The sequence below is a fragment of the Schistocerca americana genome, chromosome 3 (assembly GCF_021461395.2).
Source record: "Schistocerca americana isolate TAMUIC-IGC-003095 chromosome 3, iqSchAmer2.1, whole genome shotgun sequence".
NCBI lineage: Eukaryota > Metazoa > Arthropoda > Insecta > Orthoptera > Acrididae > Schistocerca > Schistocerca americana.
In genome coordinates, this window is record NC_060121.1 from 672,369,254 (window position 1) to 672,392,914 (window position 23,661).

The window sequence follows — 23,661 nt, forward strand, 5'->3', positions numbered from 1 at the left end:
GGACAGACAGTTAGGGTGGGAATATGTTGAAGTTTTATTTGAAGCTCAACGGTAACATACATGATTTACTAAGATTGGGGCATCAATAGGAATGTGAAAAAATGGACCATGGAACAAAGATATCGAGATGGGACATGGAGAAAACTATTCAGGTTTTCAAGAAGAGGAATTAAGTTGATTGTGAAAAAATGTCTGCTGAGGCAATAAAACCTTCATAATGAGGCAATAAAACCTTCATAAATGAAGCCATCTTTAGACTAACGAACTTTACCATTAAAATATATGATGGTTGTGGCATTTGGTCTGGACCATTCTAGTCACTTTACTTATGAAACACAATACAAAAGAATGCACAACTGTAGGACAGTTAAATTATGTAGGAGTAAAGATGACATTTTAACAAATAGTGTAGATGTTGAGTTGTTGACAAACATGTAAACGAGACTGAAAATGTTTCTAGTCTTTGAACGATATCTTTTTTTAGTTAGAGTGTGTGCCCACACACACACACACACACACACACACACACACACACACACACACACACACACACACACACACACCTGTATGTGTACAACATTATGTGTGCTGAATATACTGTCCTGCGATTGCAGTTCTGCAGCTTAACTGGGGTCAGGGCTTATGTCAGGTGGAGCGAGCGAGGGGAGAAAGGTAGCAGGGAGAAGAAGGGAGGCTGGAGAAGTATAGCTGATGGTGGGGAGGAAAGCAGTAGGTGTTCAGAAACGAAGGATGTATGCTCATCTACGTGGTCCAGAGAAACTGGTGTTGGAGGGGAGTGTCTAGATGATATGGACAGTGAAGCAGCCATTGAAATAAAGCATGTTGTGTGTCAGCAGCATGTTCCGCGACTGGGTAGTCAACTTTGTTCTTGGCCACAGTGGCCATTTATTGAGGTGACAGCTGGTTGTAGTCATGCACACATAACAAGCTGTGCATAAATTTTAGCAGAGATGGTTTATGACATGACAGCTTCCACAAGTGGTCCTGCCTTTGATGAGATAGGACAAGCCTATGACCCAACTGGAATTGGATGTTGTGGATGGATGTATCAGACAGGTATTACACTTATGGTCCCTGCATCGGAGCCTTTGTCACTGTAATCCTCCTGCCCTCAACAGCCACTATCCCCATATCCCACATCCACCTTCACCATGTCCAGCATCCTTAGTCAAGTCACCCTACACCCACACATTCTCTCAGCCACATGTTGTTGTTGTTGTTGTTGTTGTTGTTGTGGTCTTCAGTCCTGAGACTGGTTTGATGCAGCTCTCCATGCTACTCTATCCTGTGCAAGCTTCTTCATCTCCCAGTACCTACTGCAACCTACATCCTTCTGAATCTGCTTAGTGTATTCATCTCTTGGTCTCCCTCTACGATTTTTACTCTCCACGCTGCCCTCCAATACTAAACTGGTGATCCCTTGATGCCTCAGAACATGACCTACCAACCGATCCCTTCTTCTAGTCAAGTTGTGCCACAAACTTCTCTTCTCCCCAATCCTATTTAATACTTACTCATTAGTTGCACTACACACCGGAAGCAGCTACTAGGGTAGCAGAGTACGTGTGGCGTGCACACGGGGGTTTTTTAGGTTAGAGGGACCCCCCCTTGGGCAAAACGATAAAATACCTGACGGCTTACCAGAGAGGACATTATCATCGTTGATAAAGAACGTCCGTCCTCAGAGACCAAAAACAGGAAAAGTTAACGTAATATTGGTAAACTGCAGGAGTATCCAGGGCAAGGTTCCTGAATTAGTATCTCTTATTGAAGGAAATAGTGCGCATATAGTATTAGGAACGGAAAGTTGGTTAAAACCGGAAGTGAACAGTAACGAAATCCTAGACACAGAATGGAATATATACCGCAAGGATAGGATAAACGCCAATGGTGGAGGAGTATTTATAGCAGTAAAGAATTCAATAATATCCAGTGAAGTTATTAGCGAATGCGAATGTGAAATAATCTGGGTTAAGTTAAGTATCAAAGGTGGGTCAGATATGATAGTCGGATGCTTCTATAGACCACCTGCATCAGCAACCGTAGTAGTTGAGCGCCTCAGAGAGAACCTGCAGAACGTCGTGAAGAAGTTTCGTGATCATACTATTGTAATAGGGGGAGACTTCAATCTACCAGGTATAGAATGGGATAGTCACACAATCAGAACTGGAGCCAGGGACAGAGACTCTTGTGACATTATCCTGACTGCCTTGTCCGAGAATTACTTCGAGCAGATAGTTAGAGAACCAACTCGTGAAGCTAACGTTTTGGACCTCATAGCAACAAATAGACCGGAACTTTTCGACTCCGTGAATGTAGAAGAGGGTATCAGTGATCATAAGTCAGTGGTTGCATCAGTGACTACAAGTGTAATAAGAAATGCCAAGAAAGGAAGGAAAATATATTTGCTTAACAAGAGTGATAGGGCACAAATCGCAGAATATCTGAGTGACCACCATCAAACGTTCATTTCTGAGGAAGAGGATGTGGAACAAAAATGGAAAAAATTCAGAAACATCGTCCGGTACGCCTTAGATAAGTTCGTACCGACTAAGGTCCAAAGCGAGGGGAAAGATCCACCGTGGTATAACAATCATGTACGAAAGGTACTACGGAAACAAAGAAAGCTTCATCATAGGTTTAAGAGTAGTCGAATCATAGCTGATAAGGAAAAGCTGAACGAAGCGAAAAAGAGCGTAAAGAGAGCAATGAGAGAAGCATTCAACGAATTCGAACATAAAACATTGGCAAACAATCTAAACAAGAACCCTAAAAAGTTTTGGTCATATGTAAAATCGGTAAGCGGATCTAAATCCCCTATTCAGTCACTCGTTGACCACGATGGCACCGAAACAGAGGACGACCGAAGAAAGGCAGAAATACTGAATTCAGTGTTCCGAAACTGTTTCACTGCGGAAAATCGTAACACGGTCCCTGACTTCAGCCGTCGCACGGACGCCAAAATGGAAAATATTGAAATAAACGATATCGGAATTGAAAAACAACTGCTATCACTTAGTAGCGGAAAAGCATCCGGACCAGACGAGATACCCTTAAGATTCTACAGTGATTATGCTAAAGAACTTGCCCCCTTTCTATCAGCAATTTATCGTAGATCGCTGGAAGAACGTAAAGTACCTAGCGACTGGAAGAAAGCGCAGGTCGTTCCCATTTTCAAGAAGGGTCATAAATCAGATGCGAATAATTATAGGCCTATTTCGCTTACTTCAATCTGTTGTAGAATAATGGAACATGTTTTGTGTTCTCGTATTATAACGTTCTTAGATAATACAAATCTCCTTCATCATAACCAACATGGATTCCGCAAACAGAGATCATGTGAAACTCAGCTCGCCCTATTTGCCCAAGAAATTCACAGTGCCGTAGACACTGGCGAGCAGATTGATGCCGTATTCCTGGACTTCAGGAAGGCATTTGATACGGTTCCGCACTTACGTTTAGTGAAAAAAGTACGAGCTTACGGAATATCGGACCAGGTTTGTGATTGGATTCAGGATTTCCTAGAAGAAAGAACACAACATGTCATTCTTAACGGTTCAAAATCTGCAGATGTAGAGGTAATTTCGGGAGTACCGCAGGGAAGCGTGATAGGACCTTTATTGTTTACAATATACATAAATGACTTAGTTGACAACATCGGTAGCTCCGTGAGGCTATTTGCAGATGACACGGTTGTCTACAAGAAAGTAGCAACATCAGAAGACTCGTACGTACTCCAGGAGGACCTGCAGAGGATTAATGCATGGTGCGACAGCTGGCAGCTTTCCCTAAACGTAGATAAATGTAATATAATGCGCATACATAGGGGCAGAAATCCATTCCAGTACGATTATGCCATAGGTGGTAAATCATTGGAAGCGGTAACGACCGTAAAATACTTAGGAGTTACTATCCGGAGCGATCTGAAGTGGAATGATCACATAAAACAAATAGTGGGAAAAGCAGGCGCCAGGTTAAGATTCATAGGAAGAATTCTAAGAAAATGTGACTCATCGACGAAAGAAGTAGCTTACAAAACGCTTGTTCGTCCGATTCTTGAGTATTGCTCATCAGTATGGGACCCTTACCAGGTTGGATTAATAGACATGATCCAGCGAAAAGCTGCGCGATTCGTCATGGGGACATTTAGTCAGCGCGAGAGCGTTACGGAGATGCTGAACAAGCTCCAGTGGCGGACACTTCAAGAAAGGCGTTACGCAATACGGAGAGGTTTATTATCGAAATTACGAGAGAGCACATTCCGGGAAGAGATGGGCAACATATTACTACCGCCCACATATATCTCGCGTAATGATCACAACGAAAAGATCCGAGAAATTAGAGCAAATACGGAGACTTACAAGCAGTCGTTCTTCCCACGCACAATTCGTGAATGGAACAGGGAAGGGGGGATCAGATAGTGGTACAATAAGTACCCTCCGCCACACACCGTAAGGTGGCTCGCGGAGTATAGATGTAGATGTAGATGTAGATTAGTTATGTGATCTACCCATCTAATCTTCAGCATTCTTCTGTAGCACCACATTTCGAAAGCTTCTATTCTCTTCTTGTCTAAACTATTTAACGTCCATGTTTCACTTCCATACATGGCTACACTCCATACCAATATTTTCAGAAACGACTTCCTGACACTTAAACCTATAGTCGATGTTAACAAATTTCTCTGCTTCAGAAATGCTTTCCTTGCCATTGCCACTCTACATTTTATATCCTCTCTACTTCGACTATCATCAGTTATTTTGCTCCCCAAATAGCAAAACTCCTTTACTACTTTAAGTGTCTCATTTCCTAATCTAATTCCCTCAGCATCACCCGACTTAATTCGACTACATTCCGTTATCCTTGTTTTGCTTTTGTTGATGTTCATCTTATATCCTCCTTTCAAGACACTGTCCATTCCGTTCAACTGCTCTTCCAAGTCCTTTGCTGTCTCTGACAGAATTACAATGTCATCAGTGAACCTCAAAGTTTATATTTCTTCTCCATGGATTTTAATACCTACTCCGAATTTTTCTTTTGTTTCCTTCACTGCTAGCTCAATATACAGATTGAATAACATCGGGGACTGGCTACAACCCTGTCTCCCTCCCTTCCCAACCATTGCTTCCCTTTCATGTCCTTCGACTCTTATAACTGCCATCTGGTTTCTATACAAATTGTAAATAGCCGTTCGCTCCCTGTATTTTACCCCTGCCACCTTCAGAATTTGAAAGAGAGTATTCCAGTCAACATTGTCAAAAGCTTTCTCTAAGTCTACAAATGCTAGAAACGTAGGTTTGCCTTTTCTTAATCTGGCTTCTAAGATAAGTCGTAGGGTCAGTATTGCCTCACATGTTCAGATATTTCTACGGAATCCAAACTGATCTTCCCCGAGGTCGGCTTCTACCAGTTTTTCCATTCGTCTGTAAAGAATTCATGTTAGTATTTTGCAGCCATGACTTATTAAACTGATAGTTAGGTAATTTTCACATCTGTCAACACCTGCTTTCTTTGGGATTGGAATTATTATATTCTTCTTTAAGTCTGAGGGTATTTCGCCTGTTTTATACATCTTGCTCACCAGATGGTAGAGTTTTGTCAGGACTGGCTCTCCCAAGGCTTTCAGTAGTTCTAATGGAATGATGTCTACTCCCGGAGCTTTGTTGCGACTCAGGTCTTTCAGTGCTCTGTCGAACTCTTCACGCAGTATCATATCTCCCATTTCATCTTCATTTACATCCTCTTCCAGTTCCATAATATTACCCTCAAGTACATCGCCGTTGTATAGACCCTCTATATACTCCTTTCACCTTTCTGCTTTCCCTTCTTTGCTTAGAACTGGGTTTCCATCTGAGCTCTTGATATTCATACAAGTGGTTCTCTTTTTTCCAAATGTCTCTTTAATTTTTCTGTAGGCAGTATCTATCTTACCCCTATTGAGATAAGCTCCTACATCCTTACATTTGTCCTCTAGCCATCCCTGCTTAGCCATTTTGCACTTCCTGTCTATCTCATTTTTGAGACGTTTGTATTCATTTTTGCCTGCTTCATTTACTGCATTATTATATTTTCACCTTTCATCAATTAAATTCAATATTTCATCTGTGACCCAAGGATTTCTACTAGCCCTTTTCTATTTTACCTACTTGATCCTCTGCTGCCTTCACCTCTTCATCCCTCAAAGCTACCCATTCTTCTTCTACTGTATTTCTTTCCCCCAATCTTGCCAATTGTTCCCTTATGCTCTCCGTGAAACTCTGTACGACCTCTGGTTTAGTCAGTTTATCCAGGTCCCATCTCCTTAAATTCCCACCTTTTTGCAGTTTCTTCAGTTTTAATGTACAGTTCATAGCCAATAGATTGTGGTCAGAGTCTACGTCTGCCCCTGGAAATGTCTTACAATTTAAAACCTGGTTCCTAAATCTCTGTCTTACCATTATATAATCTATCTGAAACCTGTCAGTATCTCCAGGCTTGTTCCATGTATACAATCTTCTTTTACGATTCTTGAACCAAGTGTTAGCTACCAATTAGATTGTGCTCTGTGCAAAATTCCACCAGGCGGCTTCCTCTTTCATTTCTTACCCCCAATCCATATTCACCTACTATGTTTCCTTCTCTCCCTTTTCCTGCTGACGAATTCCAGTCACCCATGACTATTAAATTTTCATCTCCCTTCACTATCTGAATAATTTCTTTTATTTCATGATACATTTCTTCAATTTCTTCTTCATCTACAGAGCTAGTAGGCATATAAACTTGTACTACTGTGGTAGACATGAGCTTTGTATCTATCTTTGCCACAATAATGCATTCACTATGCTGTTTGTAGTAGCTTACCCGCATTCCTATTTTCCTATTCATTATTAAACCTACTCTTGGATTACCCCTATTTGATTTTGTGTTTATAACCTGTAGTCACTTGACAAGAAGTCTTGTTCCTCCTGCCACCGAACTTCACTAATTCCCACTATATCTAACTTTAATCTATCCATTTCCCTTGTAAATATTCTAACCTACCTGCCCGATTAAGGGATCTGACATTCCACGCTCCGATCCGTAGAACGCCAATTTTCTTTCTCCTGATAACGACATCCTCTTGAGTAGTCCCCGCTCAGAGATCGAAATGGGATACTATTTTACCTCGGGAACATTTTACCCAAGAGAACGCCATCATCATTTAACCATACAGTAAAGCTGCATGCCCTCGGGAAAAATTACAGCCGTAGTTTCCCCTTGCTTTCAGCCGTTCGCAGTACCAGCACAGCAAGGCTGTTTTGGTTAGTTTTACAAGGCCAGATCAGTCAATTATCCAGACTGTTGCCCCTGCAACTACTGAAAAGGCTGCTGCCCCTCTTCAGGAACCACACGTTTGTCTGGCCTCTCAACAGATGCCCGTCCGTTGTGGTTGCACCTACGGTACGGCTATCTGTATCGTTTTGGCACGCTAGCCTCCCCACCAACGGCAAGGTCCATGGTTCATGGGGGTTTATCAAGGTCTTAAAACACTTGGTTCAAGAATCATAAAAGAAGATTGTATACATGGAAGAAGCCTGGAGATACTGACAGGTTTCAGATAGATTATATAAAGCTACATAAAGTACAGAATTACAGCCCCGGCCTAGTGTATTCTGCTGCAGTATGTATCCATACGTGTGTGTGTGTGTGTGTGTGTGTGTGTGTGTGTGTGTGTGTGTGTGTGTCGTCCTGCTAAAAAAGGATTCACCTGAAAACTAGCAAAATTTCAGACATGTTTTTGTGTATGTCAGTGCCTCTTCTGTTTGGCGAATTGTTACCTTTACTCTTAAATTATTTTCTTACTGCCAGGACTTCCATTAAAATATAGAAAAATCAAGGAAAGTACCGCATAGGAGAGGATCAATTTGTATTCAGGAAAGGAAAAAGACCAGGAGATATTATTGAAAGTTTTGAGAATGATGCTACAAAGAAACCAGGTATATGTACAGCTGTTTTATTAAGTGGGAAAAGGTGTTCGGCACAGTTCAGTGGAGTAGCCTCCTGAAGACCTTGAAAGACCAGAATGAGATTTTCACTGTGCAGCGGAGTGTGCACTGATATGAAACTTCCTGGCAGATTAGAGCACTTGCCCACGAAAGGCAAAGGTCCTGAGATCGAGTCTCGGTCCGGCACACAGTTTTAATCTTCCAGGAAGTTTCACCTTGAAAAACATTGGTGTAGACTTGAAGGACAGAAGACTACTGACAAAATTGTACAAAAGGCTAACATTGATAGCAAGGAATAGCCATGAGGAAACAAGAGAGACAGTTATTTGAAGAAATGCTTGGCAAGGGTATTCCTTTGTCACCATCACTTCCCAGTTTGCGACAGTGTGTGCTCCAACAAACAAGATGATGGAAATGCACTGGATGATATCTCTGATGACACAGGGATACATAGGGGAGGACAGTTTCATGACCTGCAGGTCTTCCTGACTTCAGTTGTTTGGATTATTATCTGTTGAGCTATTTAGGGCAATTAGTATATGCGGAATAAATTTCTAATGCAGAGACACTTCATCAAAGTGTCTTGGGAACTCGTAAAAACATTTGTCACAATCCAGGAATGTTGGAAAGTTTATGGAAATCCATGGTCCAACAAATGTATACATGTATCTAGAATGAATTTCCACTCTGCAGTGGAGTGTACACTGTGACTTGAAACTTCCTTCTGATTAAAAGTGTGTGCCGGACTGGGACTCGAACCTGAGACTTTCGCATTTTTTGGGCAAGTGGACTACTGACTGAGCTTTCTGGGCATGTTCAACACTTCGAAATTTTACTCAAAGAAAAGATCTCAAAGCTTTACTTCTGCCAGTACTTCATCTCCTACCTTCCAAATTTCACAGAAGTTCTTCCACATTCTTCCAGGGCTAGCACTGCTGGAAGAAGGTATATTGCTAAGGAATACCTAGTGATGAAAGTTTCAAGCAGTTTTGTTTTTCACTTCTATCATAGAAAATCCCCCCCCCCCCCCCCCCCCCATGAACCATGGACCTTGCCGTTGGTGGGGAGGCTTGCGTGCCTCAGCGATACAGATAGCCGTACCGTAGGTGCAACCACAATGGAGGGGTATCTGTTGAGAGGCCAGACAAATGTGTGGTTCCTGAAGAGGGGCAGCAGCCTTTTCAGTAGTTGCAAGGGCAACAGTCTGGATGATTGACTGATCTGGCCTTGTAACAATAACCAAAACGGCCTTGCTGTGCTGGTACTGCGAACGGCTGAAAGCAAGGGGAAACTACAGCCGTAATTTTTCCCGAGTGCATGCAGCTTTACTGTATAATTAAATGATGATGGCGTCCTCTTGGGTAAAATATTCCGGAGGTAAAATAGTCCCCCATTCGGATCTCCAGGCGGGGACTACTCAAGAGGATGTCGTTATCAGGAGAAAGAAAACTGGCGTTCTACAGATCGGAGCGTGGAATGTCAGATCCCTTAATCAGGCAGGTAGGTTAGAAAATTTAAAAAGGGAAATGGATAGGTTGAAGTTAGATATAGTGGGAATTAGTGAAGTTCGGTGGCAGGAGGAACAAGACTTCTGGTCAGATGACTACAGGGTTATAAACACAAAATCAAATAGGGGTAATGCAGGAGTAGGTTTAATAATGAATAGGAAAATAGGAATGCAGGTAAGGTACTACAAACAGCATAGTGAACGCCTTATTGTGGCCAAGATAGATACGAAGTTCACACCTACTACAGTAGTACAAGTTTATATGCCAACTAGCTCTGCAGATGACGAAGAAATTGAAGAAATGTATGATGAAATAAAAGAAATTATTCAGATTGTGAAGGGAGATGAAAATTTAATAGTCATGGGTGACTGGAATTCGAGTGTAGGGAAAGGGAGAGAAGGAAACATAGTAGGTGAATATGGATTGGGGCTAAGAAATGAAAGAGGAAGCTGCCTGGTAGAATTTTGCACAGAGCACAACATAATCATAGCTAACACTTGGTTTAAGAATCATGAAAGAAGGTTGTATACATGGAACAAGCCTGGAGATACTAAAAGGTATCAGATAGATTATATAATGGTAAGACAGAGATTTAGGAACCAGGTTTTAAATTGTAAGACATTTCCAGGGGCAGACGTGGACTCTGACCACAATCTATTGGTTATGACCTGTAGATTAAAACTGAAGAAACTGCAAAAAGGTGGGAATTTAAGGAGATGGGACCTGGATAAACTGAAAGAACCAGAGGTACAGAGTTTCAGGGAGAGCATAAGGGAACAATTGACAGGAGTGGGGGAAAGAAATACAGTAGAAGAAGAATGGTTAGCTTTGAGGGATGAAGTGGCGAAGGCAGCAGAGGATCAAGTAGGTAAAAAGACGAGGGCTAGTAGAAATCCTTGGGTCACAGAAGAAGTATTGAATTTAATTAATGAAAGGAGAAAATACAAAAATGCAGTAAATGAAGCAGGCAAAAAGGAATACAAACTTCTCAAACATGAGATCGACAGGAAGTGCAAAATGGCTAAGCAGGGATGGCTAGAGGACAAATGTAAGGATGTAGTGGCCTATCTCACTACGGGTAAGATAGATACTGCCTACAGAAAATATAGAGGGTCTATACAAGGGCGATGTACTTGAGGGTAATATTATGGAACTGGAAGAGGATGTAAATGAAGATGAAATGGGAGATATGATACTGCGTGAAGAGTTCGACAGAGCACTGAAAGACCTGAGTCGAAACAAGGCCCCCGGAGTATTGGAACTACTGACGGCCTTGGGAGAGCCAGTCCTGACAAAACTCTACCATCTGGTGAGCAAGATGTATGAAACAGGCGAAATACCCTCAGACTTCAAGAAAAATATAATAATTCCAATCCCAAAGAAAGCAGGTGTTGACAGATGTGAAAATTACCGAACTATCAGTTTAATAAGTCACAGCTGCAAAATACTAACACGAATTCTTTACAGACGAATGGAAAAACTTATAGAAGCCAACCTCAGGGAAGATCAGTTTGGATTCCGTAGAAACACTGGAACACGTGAGGCAGTACTGATCTTACGACTTATCTTAGAAGAAAGATTAAGGAAAGGCAAACCTACGTTTCTAGCATTTGTAGACTTAGAGAAAGCTTTTGACAATGTTGACTGGAATACTCTCTTTCAAATTCTAAAGGTGGCAGGGGTAAAATACAGGGAGCGTAAGGCTATTTACAATTTGTACAGAAACCAGATGGCAGTTATAAGAGTCAAGGGACATGAAAGAGAAGCAGTGGTTGGGAAGGGAGTAAGACAGGGTTGTAGCCAGTCCCCGATGTTGTTCAATCTGTATATTGAGCAAGCAGTAAAAGAAACAAAAGAAAAATTCGGAGTAGGTATTAAAATCCATGGAGAAGAAATAAAAACTTTGAGGTTTGCCGATGACATTGTAATTCTGTCAGAGACAGCAAAGGACTTGGAAGAGCAGTTGAATGGAATGAACAGTGTCTTGAAAGGAGCATATAAGATGAACATCAACAAAAGCAAAATGAGGATAATGGAATGTAGTCTAATTAAGTCGGGTGATGCTGAGGGAATTAGATTAGGAAATGAGACACTTAAAGTAGTAAAGGAGTTTTGCTATTTGGGGAGCAAAATAACTGATGATAGTCGAAGTAGAGAGGATATAAAATGTAGACTGGCAATGGCAAGGAAAGCTTTTCTGAAGAAGAGAAATTTGTTAACATCGAGTATAGGTTTAAGTGTTAGGAAGTCATTTCTGAAAGTATTTGTATGGAAGTGAAACATGGACGATAAATAGTTTAGACAAGAAGAGAATAGAAGCTTTCGGAATGTGGTGCTACAGAAGAATGCTGAAGATTAGATGGGTAGATCACATAACTAATGAGGAAGTATTGAATAGGATTGGGGAGAAGAGAAGTTTGTGGCACAACTTGACCAGAAGAAGGGATCGGTTGGTAGGACATGTTCTGAGGCATCAAGGGATCACCAATTTAGTATTGGAGGGCAGTGTGGAGGGTAAAAATCGTAGAGGGAGACCAAGAGATGAATACACTAAGCAGTTTCAGAAGGACGTAGGTTGCAGTAGGTACTGGGAGATGAAAAAGCTTGCACCGGATGGAGTAGCATGGGGAGCTGCATCAAACCAGTCTCAGGACTGAAGACCACAACAACAACAACATAGAAAATGGCTCATCTATTTGCAGCTGATGCATTTGGATTAGTAGATGGAACATACAAAGCAAACCTACTGTATAAAATGGCCTGTCCTTCAGCTTTTAGTACAATTGCTCTGGTACATAAAACTCAATATAGTATCAAAAAGCCACCGCAGATGTAGGTTGTGCATAGACAACATGTGTACTGCTGGGCTGCTAAATTCTGCAGGGATCAGGGGTAGGAGTGTTCTACTGGGAACTGTGACAGGTGTCTGCCAATTATACTACAGGCATGTTTGTTTGGTGCTGTATGGAAGCAAAGAATGACTGCATGTTCCGGTGTCTTGGATTGGTCCATTTCTGGAATTCTATGAGTGTGTATACAAGGATGTGACAGAAGAAAGTTCAGGACTTCACTTACTTACTGTTATAGTTTGCATCTATCTTCATTATAGGCTGATGCTATGACCACCGAGACAAAAGGAATGGCATAATGTACCACACATACCATATTAACAAAAAAAAAAGAAATTGTATAGATATTATGGATATTGTGAAGACTGAAGTATTCCTGATCGCATTAAGTAGTGTAATGGCAGAAAAAAACTTACTTACATTGTAGTAAAGTCTCAGACAACTATATCTACGTATGTGAGAGAATTCTGCAATGGAAGAAAAGTTTATGTTTAGGTTCCAGAGGAAGTACCCTGCCCCTTCAGGCACCAAAGCACCACTTGGACACCACATAGGAACAATTATTTTTTTGAAAATTTATAGTCATTGGTATTAAGCCAATGTCTATACCACTTTGTTCATTTCAGTATCAGTATTTATACAGCTCATACAATATCACCTGGTACAGGTTTCGTTCTGGGACCATATTGATCAATAACTTCTGAGTTGAGCTGAAGTGTTTGGATAGTGTGTGTGTGTGTGTGTGTGTGTGAGAGAGAGAGAGAGAGAGAGAGAGAGAGAGAGAGAGAGAGAGTGTTATCTGAATATCTGTACTGAACATTGTCTCCCACAGGGAATTCTTCCTTTCATGTGTACGTAACTGAAAGGGTTTGTGATTGCACTTAAAATTTTCTATGGAGATCATTTTTTGTGTGACTTTTGAATGTAACTAACGCATTCAAATGAATGTTATGTTTCTCTTTCCAATAATTTTATGAGTATCCAGTCGACTAAACATAAAACCAATGTATCACCAATACTTGAACTTCATTTTTTTCTAGGTCTTGCAGCTGCTTGTGACAGCAGACAGATTATCAGTATCAGCACTTTCAACATTGTGTCGCCAGCGTCTGTGTCTTCTGTTAGATCCACCTGATCCTCTTGGACGTGACTGGTGTCTCCTGGCTGTCCGTTTAGGTCTACTTGATGAACTTGCTCATATTGATGGATCTGCCTCAGCTGCCTCTGTGTCACGCACAGCAGCTCTTCTTGATGCATGGGGAGGAACAATAGGTATTATTTAGTTTTATTTTACTCTTGCACTAACTTTGTTAAATCATTGATACAAAATAAATATTGAAACTAGAAGAATCATTGTGTGAGGATAAGTAACCAGTTGCATTCCCATGAAGTAAATATTTTTATATGGTATCTTATTATTACTTTTTTTTGTAGAACTGTTACATTTGAGGTCTATGGAAACAGCATATAGCATAATTGTTACAGATTATGATAGGAAACTCAATTATAATTCGAAAAAAGTGCTCTAAAATTAGTTCCTTGTTGAAAGTAATAAAGTAACTCTTGATTTCAACAGGACACAAGACATTTAGTTTCTCAAAAATATTTTTATTCTAATTTTTGTAAATGATGTCTAGGGATTGTTTCAAGATTTAGCCTTCCTGATTTGTTTCTTCCCAAAACATTATAAGTGAATGTTAGAATGGCAACGACAAAAGACCATAACCAAAATTAGTGTTTTAGGTTGCTGTTGCTGTTCAGTTTATTCATTGTTATCTTATAATAGTGATATGTAGGGCCCAGATTGTAACGACAAGTCATGTGAACTTTAGAGTGAATTTTACAACAATTTATGCACGAATCCTGTTATTGTAGTGTAAAAAAATGTATTTTTATTGTGCATATAATGTCATACTTACACCGTTTTTTAATGATATATTTTGGCCAAATTTTGCTGTAATAAGTGATATTTCAGCCAACTTTTCCCATAGTAATGCATATTTCCGTCAATTTTTGCCGAAAATGCATTCATTTGTCTTATCTTTTTTGGATGCAAAAATAAAAACGTGAAGATGTTACTCACAGGACAATATTTCAGGTGTGATGTCACAAATAAGCTCGACAGTTATTACAAAGCTTTATTTATTAGAAGTACAGTACACAAGTGGCATAACACACTAGTTGGTTCACTGATGTAAGACATTGTTGCATGGGGTCAACAAAATTCTCTTGAAGCCAACAACTCTGGATTCTGATGTAATAAACATTGCACATGTGGTCACACAATTCAGTTTGAGTACAAACTTAGTCTGGTTCAATTAAAATGCTCCAACAGCATGTTGTTGTGAGGTTTTGTTCTTGATTTTGGAGAGAAGTTCTTCAGGACTGTTGGGAAATTATTATTTTGTAGGCTATATAAAGTTAAAGTTAATGCAGAAAAGCACTTTAATGTGCAATGACATCGTAATATCTCAAAACACAGCAGCTATATGAAGAGAAGTGGTGAAAACGACAGCAGACAAACAATGTTATTTGAACAGCCAGGTCCATCATCAACTGTGCAATCATTCTTTCAGGACTTGTGTGAAATGATGGCATTGTGCAACATCCCATTGGAGAAGTTGAAGAATCCACACTTCAGACAGTTCTTGCTGAAGTACGCAATACATCCATTTCCAGATGAAACTTTGTTAAGAAAGAACTATTTATCCATGTGCTATGATGAAGTACTCAACAACTTATGAATTAGTATTACTGATCAAAAGGTCTTGGATATCCATAGATGAAACCACCAATGTGTGTGGGCGTCATGTTGCAAATGTTGTTGCTGGTGTTCTTAAAGTTGACAGGCCTGGAGAAATGCTCCTCCTAATGTGTGAAGCTCTCAGGAGAGTAAACAACATGACAACTGCCACTCTGACAACTGTATGAAGCTACTGTGGCTGGATGGTGTGAGCAGAGCTAACATTTTGCTGCTAGTAACAGATAGTACTTCATACATGGCTAAAGCAGCCAAGGGGCTCCCAATTCTTTATTGCAGTATGGTGTATATCACTTTTGTGGCTTATGCATTACGCAGAGTTGCAGAGGAGGTGCAAACAAATAACATCAGATAGTAATACAGAACTGAGGAAGAACTTCCTTAAAGTATATGTCTGAGACTTAGCATTGAATGGAAGTGAGATGTGGACCATAAAAAATTTGATGAACAAACAGGAAGTACTAAAAATGTTGAAGCTATTGAAGAATGTTAAAAATTAAATAGGTGTATAAAGTGCGAAATGAAAAAATTCTAAATTGAATAGGGAAGGAGAGAAGTCTATGGAAGACCCTTACCAAAATAAATGACACATTTGTGGGACATGTACCACTGCATCCAAGAGTAGTTAATTTTGCACTGGAAGGAGCAGACAAGGACTAGCGTATGCAAAACAAATTGCGATGATGTATGATGTAAAAATTATTTGGAGATGAAAAACAAGAGAGTTTCAAATCAGTTGTAAAACTGATGACTTAAAAATAGAAGGGTAGAGGGTGGGGGAACAGACAGTGACAAGCAAAGTCATGTGACAAAGGGACAGAAACTGTGCAGAAATCATGGAATAAATGGTTTATGTCCTGGATATAGGAATATAGGTTGTTGTCGATAGTTGAAGGTTTTGGTCCACTTTTAGTGATAGTGAGGTGTCCCATTTGGTTGATTATATGGATCTTGGGAAGCCTCTAAAAATTGGGGGTCTGGGGAATGGTGGGTGTGAGGAAGGGTGTGACCTGTGGAAAGAAATTGTGGGAGGTGTCAAGGGACTTGCCAAGGGATTGGAGATGACTGAAAACTTCTGGGATAAGAAAACAGCAGCAGAGCTTCTAGGTGCCGAATCTGAAAATTGTCAGAGGACCTCTGCCAAGTAATCACTATAGTTCATAGCCTTAGGAGTAGTCTCTTATGCAATGAGAATTATCTGATAAGAGCCTGTTTTGAGGCAGTGGATAGTGACAGTTTCTGTGGTTGTGAGAATAAGTTCACTTGGGAGGAATGCAGGGAAGGAATGTGAAGCCAATTTGTTGGACTATGAATTTTACTTTTTATTGACAATCCCACATCATCTTGCTGACATATTAAGTGATCTAGGAAACAAAAATGTGTAGCTTGACAGTGAAAAAATGCTCTTATTTTTTTACACAGCCCACTTTTATTTTAAAGGGCTTTGTCCAATGACTTTCCAGAGAGTATATTCCATTCGTGAGCTGTAATTCTGGAAGACCTGCAAAATACATCATAATTTAATCAGCCTAAAAATACTGCTACATGCAAATTTATTGTGATTTGAAGAACAAGTGGGAGCCAGAGGATGCCACATCTGATGAACAGGATTGATCTTTCAGTAATTCATACTTTAAATTTCTCAGTTTCTGATCATGGACCTTTTTTCCAGTTTTCCCTAGCTAGCAGCTATTTCATACATCTTTAATTTCCATTCATCCAATCCTACATTGTGCACTTTTTCAATGTTTTGTTTTACAATTGCACTTTTCTGAAGAAGTCCTTCATGTATATTCAAGAGAAGTATGGCTGGATTTGAGTTCAGTTGCCCATTTGTTAACAGTAAAAGTAAAGCAGCAGACTTCTTACAATCGTTCATGAAGATTGAATTGCTTTCTGCTGTGGATAATCCATTACAGACATTATTCCGGTTTCTCCATTTGATGAAACATAACAATAATTTAAAAAGCTGTACAAACAGAATTATTCCTCTGATCAAGTTGATAAAATGATACATGTCCCACGTCAACAGAAAAACAATTTTTCTTGTACAGAGTGAATGTTCATAAAACTGACAAGCTGCAGGGACAGATTCCTGATTGGAAATGGAGAGAAAAAGGGTCCTTTGAAAATGTGTCTGGAAGTGAATGCTTGGCCTACAATGACAACAAATCATCCTGGAACACAGTACAGAGCTGTATTGCATCCACATCACAATAGATGTTCAAATTGACCCAAATGGGATTGCAGGTGATAGGGATAGAAGCAGTTGTCATGCAGAATACACATAATTGTACTTTGGCTTGCATCATGTTGATGGACCACTTGCCAGTACCTTGTATTATGCTTAGTCTCAATATCCTGTAGATCATGGTCCTCGAAATATGGTGTACACACAGTCCGCCATCTCCCTGCACATTTGTCTATCTGAAATGACCCATGATCAAACAAACACCCAAAAAGGGCTACAAATGTTGTGTGATGTGGTTGGTGCCTGTGAGGGTACTTGTTTTGGTATAGTGGTGCTGCCTCTCGACTGTTCTCATCTGCTTGGCCATACACAAACACCATCTCGGCTTGTTCTGAACATGAATACTGAACCACTCTGCTGCTTACAGTACACTTCATCAGTTGCAGAGCCTGCAACACACAAGGAACACACAGCACATGGTAAGATGAATTGTCATTCATGAATGCCATCTATTGTCACAAAGATGCATTTCCAGACACTTCTGCTATTCTGTTCCACCTTAACACACCTTTATTTTCCTTTCCTGATCTTATTCTGTAACTCAAAATCCTTCATCTTCCTTCTGTACAATTTTCACAGCATGTTTCCTATTGGGCACCTACTCTGGATAGGTGCCAGCCACTGGGATGCCTCTGTCAGGCTTTTCTCTCGTTTCATCAAGAATTTAGATGTCAGCTGCCACCCATTATTTTTTAAACTGGAGAAACTTCAGGATAAATATCATAAGTTGAAGCAGTGTAGAAGACTTTCAGTCTATGTAACTGATAATTTTGTATAGCTGATCACTTAAGTTTTCAGAAGTTTGTAGTAAGCATATAACTTTCCTTTACCCCTTAGCTTCCAAGCCCTGAATCAAGCAAGGTGGCACAGTGAAAAGACAGTGGACTCATATTCTAGAGTACAGTGTTTTGAATCTCTATCCAGTCATCCATATTCAGATTCTCTGTAGAATTGGGGTGGGGGGTGGGGGGGGGGGTGGGGGGGGGGGGACCACTCTTCTCTTTGCTGCTGTGTGACATCCCTTCAAAAACACAAAATTAAAAATATGACCATGATAGTTCAAATTTTCAAGCAATGAATAATCAAGGATGGAATAATGAGACTCACTATATAGAAAAGACGTTGAGTCACAGACAGTCACAGTGAAAAGAGTGCAATACATTTGAGCTTTCAGCTGAAAGGCCTTCTTCTAAAGTATAAAACGCACCACACTCATGCAAGTGCAACTCTAGCCACAAAGGAGCACTCCTCTTGTGACTCATGACCCAGGACTGGAGCCGCTGAATCACATTCTCCACCTGGGTTTCGATTGCCTCATGTTGTGCATTGAAATGAGGAATACCCTACCCACTGTCCTCCCTACCCCTCCCACAGTGATATTGCACTGCGCCCACTGAACCTAAGCAATATCCTTGTCCATCCCTAATCCACCCCTGCTCCCAACCCCTTGCCTCATGACTCATATTCCTGCAATAGCCCTTCCACCACCACCACCACCACCTACTCCAGTCTGGTCAAAAGTATCACCTACCCCATCAAGAGCATGGATACCTGAAAAAGCAGTCATGTGATCTACAGACCAAGCAGTAACCACTATGCTGCTTTCTTTGTGGGCATGATAACAAACAAGCTGTCTGTTCGCATGAATTGCTACTAACTCTGTGGCCAAGAGACAGTTGGATCATCCAGTTGCTGAACATGCTGCCAAACACAACATGCTTCATATCAGTAACTGCTTCATGGCCTGTGCCATCTGGACCCTTCATGCCAACACTGTGTTTCTGAACTGTGCAGGTTGGAACACTTCCAACAATATATCCTACATTCCCATAACATTCCAGGCCTCACCTCCACCCATCTGCCCTGTTCACTGCTTCCACTCCAGCACTACACAGCTTTCTATTCCACCAACATACCCATTAGTCATTTTTCCCCCTCCTCTACCTCTCTCCTTTTCCGTTCTCCTTCCCAATTCCCCCCCCTCCCAACACTCAAACCTGGACCTGGAGCCTTACACTGTCCTCACTATATCACAAGCAGCACTACACCCTACCCCACCGCTAAACTGGTATCCATCTGCCTCCGTGCCCCAGCCTCCTCCTTACTACCACCGCCCACAGAGTGCTTCTCCCATCAGGTGCAGTTGCTCATAATTCAGCCTCAGTGGCCAGAGACCATGGTCTTGTGTATGTGAGTTGTGCATACATTAATATGGGTGTGTTTTCTAGTTCAGAAGAAGGTCTTTTGCCCAAAACCTCAATTGTATAGCAGTCTTTTCATTGTGCCTGTCTCTGACTCAGCATCTCCTGTATACGATGAGTAGCACTTTTTAATACTTTATAGTTAAGAGTTTCAAATATAATTAATTCCCCACTGACCTTATATCACCAAATAAATACTACACATTTTATTTTACACATTATATAGAAGAGGTTATTTGTGTTTTAATGTTGTTCATTTTGAATTTCCATCTGTTGTAGGCCAGTTGATAACTACACTGGAAGAACTCGGACGTCAAGATGCAGTTGCAGTATTGCTAAAGAATGCCCCTTTGTACCGCATTACTTTGTCATGTCAGTCACCAGTATCTTCTGACTCTAGTTCACGACTGTCTCGCTGACCAAAGCTGTTACCTAAATCAGTTATATATGATCTCACAACAGTAATGTTGCATCAGCCCTAAGGAATTGTAAGGGCTTGTAAGAAGTATTGTTGATTTGCTGCACTGCACTCAGTGAGGCAGGGTTTGGAAATATACACACTCTGTTGAGGATAAATTGTGTGATGTTGTACAGTGCTGTTAATTGAAATCACTTTGTTTTTCTTTCTTCTCGAAATATAGGTATTGGTATTTGGAAAATGCATAGATCACAGTCCTTGACTGTTATACCGAACAACATAATTTTTTCTAGAAGAAGAAAATGAGAATTTAGAAGTCAGTCAATCTTAAGTTATTAGACTTTTGTTAGTCTACTGAGACTGAGAAACAGACCAAGGTAGAATATGGGACAAAGAGCAACAGATCATGAAGCTGAATGATAATGAAACAGCATCATTTATATTATAATTTGTGTTGCTGTGATCTTTGACATATTGCATATTTATGCTTGTAGAACTCATTACAATTTCATTTACATACAAGCATGTGCATTTATAGACAAGTAATCCTTTTTACTGTAAGAGATAGCTTTCTGTCTGAGTTAATAATGCATTTTCTTGCCTTTTCTGGCATGCTTCCTGTTCTCTTCTCCCCTGTTCTCTTTGTTTTAGTGTTCATTTACTGTCAGTATTGTTGTGTGCTGCTATCTGCTCATGATCTATGTGGAAACAGTATTTTTTCCTTTATAAGTAATCATCTTTATTTGCATCATTATTATTGTATGCTGATATAGTTACATAATGAGGATAGCATCTATATTTTATAAAATAGGTGTACGCATTGTAAGAAATGTTACCTATTTTTGTTGTATAAACTCTTATTTCAGTGCTTTATTTTTAGTGACTAATTTTGTTGACTGTGGTATTTAAAATAATCTTGTGTAAGTATTGAAACTATTCTCTGTTTCTATAAATGTATTAAGTGAATAAGTTTCTAGATTTTTCAACAAAACCACTTAAACAGTCCATACAAATGATAAAGTTCCTCCAGTGAGGCATTTGCTACCTGTAGGACTGACTAAAAGTCACAAATTGTTCTTTGGTCTGCAAGAGTTTTTGCAATATTAGTTTTAGAAGAGGAGCTGCTACAGCTTTGTATCAGACAATATAGTGTAATTTTTTGGATGGAAACATGGAATACCATGGATGATGTAAAATAACGGAACTATGATGAGCAATAGGTGAAAGGTAGTAAAGAGAGGATGAAAACTTACACATACTTCATTCTGGCACTGATTTTGTGCAGTACTTTATTCTATAACAACATCTCATGTCTTAAATACCTTTGTTAAATTACACACAGTACTCTTTCCATTTACTACATTATATTTTTTTTAACTTGATTTCATTTTCTCCTGTTCCACTCAAATGATACTGCATACTTTACTCTCAGTAGAATGGTTCCATTGCACCTAGTGCAATACTTTCTTAATCTTGCTGACACACTGTCCGCTAACTTTGACCTACCACTCACTCTGACTCTTCAGCCCTTTACTGTCTCTCATCTTTTCATACTCATCCCATGGGAGAAAACTAAGTTTCTGGAACTCAGGGAAATACTTAATTTTGACTGTTACAGTGATATCTGTGTATATGACACTGTTAAATTGTATTATGTTAAATGTATGTATATTGTGAGTATTTGTTAAATTTACATTTATAAAATGTGTACTGTAAGGTTGCCTTTTCAATTCAGTCATTCTATAAAAAGTATTTTTGTTGTTTTGCTATTAAGTCAAAGTACAATGTATTTGATATAAAATATTATATCTCTTGCAAAGGTTGGACCAGCATTTCTTTGTATGGGTTCTACTATCAGCATGAAAACAAATTTGGATAGCACAGGTTACTTGATTAATTCTATTTTAGTCAGCATGTAGTTTTATCATTAAAAATACTGACATGCAAGTAAGAATTTCTAGTAGTATGCAGCAACATAAGCAATTACATGATCAACAGATCTAATTAACCACTACTTAAGATCTCCAGTGGACATTTAGGGGCAAGTCTGATGTCTGAGACATAGTCACCATATTGGATGACTCCATGACTGATGATATGCTTTCCATTTTATGGATCTTAAATAATTCTTTTATTAACAATAGTTTCATAGAGGCAAAATTTTCTGCTGTTAAATATTCCAATCCTTGTTTGCAGATGCTAACATACTTGGGAAATCAACATTTTAGTCCTGTAAATAGTGTCAAACTTAGACACTTCTGCTAATCTCATGTATCTACTAAAATTTTGTTACTGGTGGTTTGCAGTTAGATCCATTGGAATTTACATAGTTTTTTGATAGTTCTTCTATATTTAATGATGTTTTGGGGAGATATGAAGAATAAATTAACTCTTCATTATTAAATCATTAATTTATGTTTTGATCCATAATTCATAACAAGTAAATTTTTTGCTCTATTGTTGATAGGTATGTTACAAACCTGTAAACATGAGGCACAAAGCATAAGTTATAAATATACTGTAAATTTCAATTTGTTGATAGTAGCAGTTCCAAAAGTTGCTGATCAAAATTTCAACAAAACTACAGGGTTATTACAAAAGATTGAAGCGATTTCACAGCTCTACAATAACTTTATTATTTGAGATATTTTCACAGTGCTTTGCACACACATACAAAAACTCAGAAAGTTTTTTTAGGCATTCACAAATGTTCGATATGTGCCCCTTTAGTGATTCGGCAGACATCAAGCCGATAATCAGGTTCCTCCTACACTCGGCGCAGCATGTCCCCATCAATGAGTTCGAAAGCATCGTTGATGCGAGCTCGCAGTTCTGGCACATTTCTTGGTAGAGGAGGTTTAAACACTGAATTTTTCACATAACCCCACAGAAAGAAATCGCATGGGGTTAAGTCGGGAGAGCGTGGAGGCCATGACATGAATTGCTGATCATGATTTCCACCACGACCGATCCATCGGTTTTCCAATCTCCTGTTTAAGAAATGTCGAACATCATGATGGAAGTGTGGTGGAGCACCATCCTGTTGAAAGATAAAGTCGGCGCTGTTGGTCTCCAGTTGCGGCACGAGCCAATTTTCCAGCATGTCCAGATACACGTGTCCTGTAACGTTTTTTTCGCAGAAGAAAAAGGGGCCGTAACCTTTAAACCGTGAGATTGCACAAATCACGTTAACTTTTGGTGAATTGCGAATTAACTACACGAATGCGTGAGGATATTCGCACATTGTGTCTGTTCACTTCACCATTAAGAAAAAATGTTGCTTCATCACTGGAAGTTTCGCACTGAACGCATCCTCTTCCATGAGCTGTTGCAACCGCGCCGAAAATTCAAAGCGTTTGACTTTGTCATCTGGTGTCAGGTCTTGTAGCAATTGTAAACGGGAAGGCTTCTGCTTTAGCCTTTTCCGTAAGATTTTCCAAACCGTCGGCTGTGGTACGTTTAGCTTCCTGCTTGCTTTATTCGTCGACTTCCGCGGGCTACGCGTGAAACTTGCCCGCACGCGTTCAACCGTTTCTTCGCTCACTGCAGCCCGACCCGTTGATTTCCCCTTACAGAGGCATCCAGAAGCTTTAAACTGCGCATACCATCGCCGAATGGAGTTAGCAGTTGGTGGATCTTTGTTGAACTTCGTCCTGAAGTGTCGTTGCACTGTTATGACTGACTGATG

The 23,661-nt window shown here is 39.9% G+C and overlaps 1 protein-coding gene across 1 annotated transcript in view; it reads left to right on the forward strand.

The window, feature by feature from the left end:
- Positions 1-20,499, forward strand: part of LOC124606309 (death-associated protein kinase dapk-1-like) — a 305,618-nt gene extending 285,119 nt beyond the window's left edge. Inside the window, exons 23-24 of the mRNA XM_047138290.1 lie at positions 13,383-13,614; positions 19,835-20,499. Coding sequence (XP_046994246.1) covers positions 13,383-13,614; positions 19,835-19,974 — 372 coding nt within the window. The 3' untranslated portion in view covers positions 19,975-20,499. The remainder of the gene's footprint in view (positions 1-13,382; positions 13,615-19,834) is intronic.
- The last annotated feature ends 3,162 nt before the right edge of the window (positions 20,500-23,661 follow it).